The sequence below is a fragment of the Ruditapes philippinarum genome, unplaced genomic scaffold, assembly GCF_026571515.1.
Source record: "Ruditapes philippinarum isolate M1 unplaced genomic scaffold, ASM2657151v2 ctg2548_1_1_1_1, whole genome shotgun sequence".
NCBI classification, from domain to species: Eukaryota; Metazoa; Mollusca; class Bivalvia; order Venerida; family Veneridae; genus Ruditapes; species Ruditapes philippinarum.
The window spans coordinates 32,894-41,057 of record NW_026852379.1 but is presented as its reverse complement, the minus strand read 5'-3'; the positions used below and the strand labels follow the sequence as shown (position 1 = coordinate 41,057).

Below are 8,164 nucleotides of genomic sequence, written 5' to 3'. Positions count from 1 at the left end.
TACTCAAGTGTTCCTCGCAATTGAGAGCTTGAATTTGTATAATCATATTATCGTTGATCAATTAGTACTTCTTTACAATTTATCCAAGATGTACATATATATTCGATACCGTTGCATTATATTTTTGTACCTATTGTCCACTTCCTGTGACCAATTGCTTTTTTGTTTTCGATTTTGGGCTCAAGTACAGAACATTAAGAAAGATTGTTCTCACATCGACATAATGTTGAATAGCGATAATTGATTTAATTACATGTTTCAGTTATACTATTTCGACTTTTATTCAGATGCCTTTTATCTTATATAACTTTGTGGATGAACAAAAGTGGAAACATTAAAAACAAGCTCATTTGTCAAATGAAAATATTTTCATATGCGTTTGAAAATCATATCAAATATTAGTATTTTACATACTCGTAAGCGAACATGCGCATGCGTATTTATGTGAACATTAAGTGAAAAGGTAAAAATGAATATAGTATTAAACACATTTTATTTACACTAAATAAAAATACAGATGAATGGATGTTTAGTTATTCATATAATGATTTTAGACATTTTTAAGAATTAGATAAAGAATAATAAAATTTAGAGGAACATATGTGCGACGATATTTATAACTCTTATCTAACCTTGATCCAACTATCTGCAAACGCAGCCTTGTTTAACACTATCATTTAAACTAGAAAAGATAAATGCAAAATATCAAATACACTGGATCTAAACGGATAATATTTACTACATGCTGTAATTGTAAGTTTGTTTCTTTGTCATATCTACAGCATTTAGAATGTTAAACAAAATCATCTTTTATTTAGACCTTCACTTTTAATCAAGAAAACTTTGATAAAACTTAAAATGATTTTTGTGTTCCTTAATGACATAGATCAAGGAGTAAGCCACTACGTTTAAAATGTGTCTAAACTAAGTCCGAGATCTGAGATCCTTCACCAAGAAATCCTAACCTGTGCAGTTTTGACGTGTCTTATCCCGACTTGCCCCCTGCATCTCTCTATTATTGTCAATAATTTTTAAAATGACATTATGCTCATTTTTTTTTCATTGACAAAAGTTCAACTGAACTAAATACATATTTTTATAACATTGACAGTTAAGGGCGTTTTCAGGAGTTTTCATATAGTCATATACTAGGCAAAATTAAAACTGTTCTATATAATTTCTTTAAACTTGGCATGTTGTTAGAATATGATAACAGACACATTTTAAGCGAAAAAAATTGGGGTCACCGCTCTCCTTTTTGAGTTATCTGCCCCTGAATCAGAATTTTCTACTTATTTGAGGTCATTTAAAGGGCAGATAACTTATACATACGTGAATGAACTTCTGGATAATGTTTTTCTTTTTATTGTTGAATACACTACATAATTATATGCAATTTCTTATATCGTTTCTGTTATTTTTTAAATGAAAATAAAGGTACTTTAAATTCATAAAAATAGGCCAATTTTTAAGAAAAAATGCACAGGTTAAGAGAAGAAGTGGGAAAAACAACTATTCACTCTAAATTTGTTCTTAAAATTTGGCATATTGACTAAGAAGAAAAAAGCTTCTTGAAAATAAGAAGAAAAAAAATGTATTGTATTGTAAATTATCTGCCCTTGCATTTAACAAAAAATCCAATTCAACGGCAGATAACTCGAAAATGAGAATGGTGACCCTTAACTTTTTTCCGTTTAAAATGTTTTTGTTATCATATTCTAATAACAAGCTAAGAAAATGTGAAATCTATACCTTGGTCAACCCAGATGTTTAAAAATAGCACTGTGATAAACACAGGTGAAAATCAAGGACATTAGTACAACCAGGAGAAGGTCCCGCTACGATGAGCGCTTTTGAATGTGCTGGGCCTTGTCTCAAAAAGAACAAATAAACTAACATCACAAGAGATAAAGAAATTGTTTAATGAGTATGATATAATTGTATTTACAGAATCGTGGACACATTCTTTTTCAGAACTGCATGTATCTGGTTTTGAGCATTGTGTTTTAAATAGAACTGAGACTAAGAAAAGTAGTAAGCGATCATCAGGTGGCATTATTACATATGTTCGAAGTAAATTTGTCTCGAATGAAACACTTGTTTTTCAAAGTTACGACGATATTATATGTGTGAAAATTAAGGGCTCTCAGTTATCATTAACGCACGATTTGTTTGTATGTTTATGCTATGTAATACCAGATGATAGTAGCAGACAATCGATGATAGATTCAAATGTTTTTGACAGATTGTTAGGTTATATTGCAAGTCTTTATTCTACCTTAGTAAATGATTTTGAACTATTGATTTGTGGAGACATGAATGCACGCACGTCTGATAATCCAGATTATGTAACAGACGATAATTTTAAACACATGACTATGTTACCAGATGATTATGTGATTGATACCTCTGCTTTATTTAATTAATAGCCCTTATATAAAGTATGTGAGACAAACTGAAAAGTAAAAGTGTCAATTGAACATCCTATGCTAAGGTGTGCATATAGAAAAATATTTATCTGTGGTATTATTATTCAATAATCTACTGGATACACTACTGGAAATATCATTAAATTACTATGTGAAAATTCAATTATGTAAAATATTATATGTATTGGAGTGGTAGGCAAACCGTACTTACTTGTATTAGTTTTTTGTTTATAATTTGTTATTTATAGAAGTTGTTTTTGTAATGATAAAAAATATTTCTTTTATAATTGTAGGTTTCTCTTCGGGAGAAAATAAAAGAGGAAAAAGGATGAGACCACATACAGTGGGTTATTTAGTCGGTACAAGTGTTCTGATTTGTCTAGTTTTTTTAATACACGAATACAAGAACCAGACTCGACCATTGTCTGTTGAGCATAAACCTGGCGACACAAATGAAATCGTTTTACAAGGAATCTTTTCACAAGATCGTAAAAATGCCGAGCATTCTAAAAGTTTTATACCTATGACTATACCCATGGTTCGAAACAGCTCATTTGATTATAAGGCTGCCATGATGAAACTGAACAAAGAAAAAGTGAGCCAAGACGACCCACGGCTGATAAAGTTGATTAGAGATTATTACATCGAGCCACCTTCAAAGGCTCCATATAACCTTCTGAATCCAGAACGACTGGAGTTCTCAAATGGTCAGACCCCTTTTGTTGATAGCAGATTAAATTACATGGTTAGTACAATTCATATGTCTCCTTTTATATTTACTTAATTGATTTTCTTTTGTCGAACACTGTGGATATATGTTAAACGAAACGTAAGATTTAATTAAATAACATCATAAAATATTAAACTTCGAAATATCCTTGTGAAAATATTATCAGTTTAAACACAGTTAAAACAATTTAGTTGATATCACAAAAGACGGTAAGTATTGTCCGAATAATTAAGGTGAATAAGATCAATATGAAACAAATGTTCATCCTTATGAACACATGAGTCATGGTCATAAATCAAGGTAACACTCTGACACCAGAGGAAAACAGTTTTTATAGTTAAGCATGGAGTCATTATGGACCGAATGATTTACACCGTGAGGCACAGTCGTGTGTGCAAAATTAAGGTCCCATTAACCAAGGTCAGTGTCAAACCCAGAGATCAAAGGTCAAATGTGAGAATTAACCCTTACATTGCTGAACATCTTAAACGGACTTGTCCAACTGTCATATACATGTACATATATAAGTGTCTATAACCAATTCTGGACAGCTTTGCAGGCTGCTCGTCGCAAAAGCTAGCTGCTTTCGGTTCCAGTACGATAAGGGTTAAGAGACTGAGAAAACTGAGCTTTTGTTGCATCTGGATATTGAAATACATTTGTATATAGGGAAATGCCACTTGTTTTGTATTTTTGATATGAAAATATGAAACGTTTGAATGAACTGTTTCATCTTTAAAGCTAGTCAAATCCAATACAATTATTCAGGTTTTGTGTTCAGTTATAGAAAATTTGTAAATAATGTCACTGGAATCTTGATAAATCTTTTTTTATTGCAACTTCCAAGTAGGTAACTAATATTTCTTCAATGATTTTAGGAGGGTGGTTTTTACATTGAATGTGGGGCTTTGAATGGAGAGAAAGGATCAAACACACTCTTCTTTGAGAAAGTAAGGAAATGGAACGGTTTACTCGTAGAAGCAGATCCAGAAAATTATAAAGTTTTGAAAACAAAGAACAGAAAGGCGTTTACCATGAACGCTTGCTTGAATCCACAACCATATCCAGCATTGGTAAGTGAATGAATCTTGTTGAAGGTAATATTAAATAGAAATATAAAAGTTAATCAGGTTTCATATTGGTCATTGTTATAAGACCAAGGACATTCTCATTGGTGTGAAGCAGCATGCCAAGAGACAATAGGTTAAATAGCAAAATAAAATTGAAATTCTAACGATTTAGTTTAATATGTGATTTACATTATCATAATGACCGGTATTTAACTGATGATTCTATTGTAATCGTAACATCCTTTACAGTCTAAACCTTCATGTAACATAAACCTACTTGCAATGGTCACTTTTAAGTCTAATATAGATTCAGTCACAGGGTCCCTCTTTACAACTACGATCAGTGATCAGTATGCTACAGAGTGTTCTCCTGCAGTAAGTAATCGTTATAGTATATGAAACGCATTAGTTTCGAGGATATAACAGTCGGAATGTCTTTAGACAAGAACCTTCTCGGCCTAACATCCCTTGATGTCGCCCAAGCCAGTATTCCCCCCTTTACGAACGAGTTCCAAATATAATAACTGTTTTATTGCTATTCAGACGATTGTAGACTGATACCTTGTGGAGAAAATTATATAGATTCAAGATTAAAGGGCTTTTCAAGTGGAAATAATACATTCAGCGGATGTACCTTTTGATTTTAGCAGTTGTATACATAACTATAAATTTTATTTCATTGATAATATGTGTTTACATTATTCGGGATATGCGTTACTGATGCCCCATTGGAGCCTCTGTGAAAAAACTTACCGATATATAGCAGGTGTAAAAGAACTCAACTGTTATATATCAATTGAGATTTTTCTTATATGAATCAATTAAAAACTGCACTTCTATATATCAATACAGTTTTCAAAAGCTCATAAATGTGTATTGAGATTAATTTGGCTGATAAGTCGCATGATTTATTGCGGAATGACACGATTAAGTTTGCGAGTCGTCAATAAAATCGAAAGTATATACAAACATTCATATATATCAAATTTACACTTCAGAAACCAATTAAAGATTTCTTGCTTAGTTTCACATTATTTTTATTTACATTTTCCTCAATGGGTAGACAATGTTCACTTATCTCCGTATAGAAATAATGGACTTTGCCATTGTCTGCAGTTTACAGAGATTTAATATCTTTGAAGCAGGCTTAAATTAAATCATGCGTACACACGTTGCATCTTATAAATAGCTATGGTTAACCTAAAGGGGAACTGTTTCACATGGAAGGAAACGCATCAGTACAAAACGCATTGGATAATTCACAAACATCTGATTTGTTCAATCTATCCGTATGTTCACCTTTAGAAACTAGGAAATAATTTTGTTTTGAAGATATTTCATTGCATATATTTTAAGGTTTTGTATTTTTCTCTTTTGAAATGATTGATAGTGATGTGCGGCTTCAAAAAATTTAATTACCGCATTTTATGTAGTCAAGCTATGTCACACGTTTGTGTATGTGTGTGTGTGTTTGTGTTTTAAATTTCGCTTCAGTTAGATTTGGTAACGTGTTCCATGCCTTTAATGATTTATATACATGTATTCTATATGTAAAGCTCAAATTTGATTTTTATTGTTGGTCATTTGCTTATTAAAAATTAGATATAGTTGAATTTGGAAAAAATTAATGATGTCAAAGACAAAAGAAATAAAACGGTTACGAACTTGCTGGCTCTGTCTACATAAAAATAAGTTTCATGGTGTCAGATTCCTGCCACAATACGAAATTAACAGGGTACCCGTCATGTCAAGCTCCAAACGAGCTTTACAAGTACGACTTTTTGAAATTTTGTGTCGTTCTGCTCCTCCTTTATTTCAACAAGTGCGCAGATTTACCATTTTTTATTTGGTTATTCTAAGAGTCATTCGCAGGCATTTAAGGGTGTATTAAACCTCGCTTGTTCATAGCAGTTGAAGCTAAAGTTAAAATAAAAAACTATGCTGACTTATGGTGAAAGTCAAGAGGCAGAAAAGTGCTAACATTATAGATTAATACTTCGAGAGAGAGTCCTTCAAACGTTAGCCCAACTTTCACTTTCAAAAACAATGATGGTTATATTCACCTTTATTTTCAAAATATTTGCACATCAGTTTAACCATGAAAAGCAATGTGTTTTACAAACTTGGAAGTGTCTTTGAAAAAACAATATAGAGTTGTAGTTGTATTTGGAATGTATATATAACAGCATGTTCAATTATATCCCATGGATAGTAAAGGGAAAAATCATAGTAAAATTTGAGTAAGAAAACATTTGTAACAAGGGAACATATAAAAGAAAAACTGTAAAAAATCATTAAACAATTGTGATAAAAATGGGGGAAATCATAGAAATCATAGAAATAGTAATAGGATAGCAATAAGTGAGATTAAGTCATAATATAGCCATGATAACTATGAGGAAAATATATATTGCCACCATGGCAAGTTTTCAAGACAAGTGGTGTGATTTATCAACAATACAGTTTTAGTTCTTCAAAGGCAATTCATTGGAAACTCCAATCACAAATTGAGTCAGACATAACATTATTGATAGCCAATGATTTATAGTGATGCTTTCAAACCTGTCATACCACTCTTGAAACAACTTTTATCCTATTTTAAAATAATGTTTTATAATTATAATAATTATGATCGTAATCCATAAATGACCTTGACCTTCATGCTCAAATGTCATAATTCAGGAAATGACATTATAACGTACGTTGTATTTATAAACAGATTAAGTTGACATAATGGGATCACTGTTATACTCTAACTGTTAACAATCAACAATAATATATAATATATATTTGCTTTTCCAGATGACTTTCAACAAAGCTTTTAATAGAGGTCGAGTTGTCCACAACCAGGAAGCCAAGAATTGGATAAATAAGCAAAATATCGCCAAAGACGAGATTCAAATTCAGTGCTTTCCCCTTTTTTCCATACTCTTAGCCTTAGATCAGTTGACTGTGGATTTTTTTAGTCTAGATGTGGAAGGAGATGAATTAAATGTATTGAAGACGATTCCATGGGATAAGGTGAATATAAAGATGTTGACAGTAGAGTATGTTCATGATGTGGGCTCATCAGGCGGGTTGAAGAGCTATGTGGAGAAACAAGGCTATGACTCTATGTTACAGGTCTCAAGGTGGGACGGTGGAGTTAACGATATTATATTTAGAAAGAAAGGGCTGACTCATTAGGATATTTGTGAGAGATTTTGTTTCCTATTAGTGCCTTTAGGCATTATTATTGAATATTCAAAGGAGAGAAAAAAAGTTATTTTAAATTCAAATGGGAAAACAGGGATATTTGAAGGGAAAACATAAACTTGTTGAATACCATTAAAGGTTAAAATGTAAAATTGTACGAATATGTTAAGGAAATATACGGTTGTTGAATATTAAAAAGAAAAGATTGCTGAATACTCAAAGGAAAATACAAGGTTGCTGAATAATAAATTTGTCAGATTATTTAAAGGAAGTTTACAATTGTTGAATATTCAAATGGGCAAAATTAGTTTGTTGAATATTGAAAGAGAAAAAAATACTTTAAGATAATATAGTAAATGTAACTAGCCAATAGCGTATTCAGGAACTAAGATGATTATTGTTCATAATAATTATTTTCATTATAATGAATTATTGCTCGTTATAATGTTATATGAAAAATAACTACAGATGTAGAGATTTCGATATTTAAGTGAATATGTAATGTTCAACGTGTGTGAATGGGGGTGGAGTGGGTAAACGTGATTTTTCAGTAATTATGATATTCCAGTCTCGAATATCATTTCCAGTAATTATGATATTCCAGTATCGAATATCATTTCTCTTTATAAAAGCATTTCACGTCAAAGAATTATTGATATCCATCGTTTTATAGAAATCTCTAAATCCTACAATCCATACCCCAATAATAATGGCTGACCGAGTTAGGTTTGACGTGGAGA

The 8,164-nt window shown here is 31.4% G+C and overlaps 1 protein-coding gene across 1 annotated transcript; it reads left to right on the top strand.

Moving 5' to 3' along the window:
* The first annotated feature begins 614 nt into the window (after positions 1–614).
* Positions 615–7,788, top strand: LOC132758529 (protein Star-like). Its single transcript, XM_060750205.1, has 4 exons — positions 615–753; positions 2,723–3,174; positions 4,038–4,232; positions 7,032–7,788. Exons 1-4 carry the CDS (start codon positions 696–698, stop codon positions 7,413–7,415), a joined length of 1,089 nt encoding a protein of 362 aa, XP_060606188.1. The 5' UTR covers positions 615–695; the 3' UTR covers positions 7,416–7,788.
* The last annotated feature ends 376 nt before the right edge of the window (positions 7,789–8,164 follow it).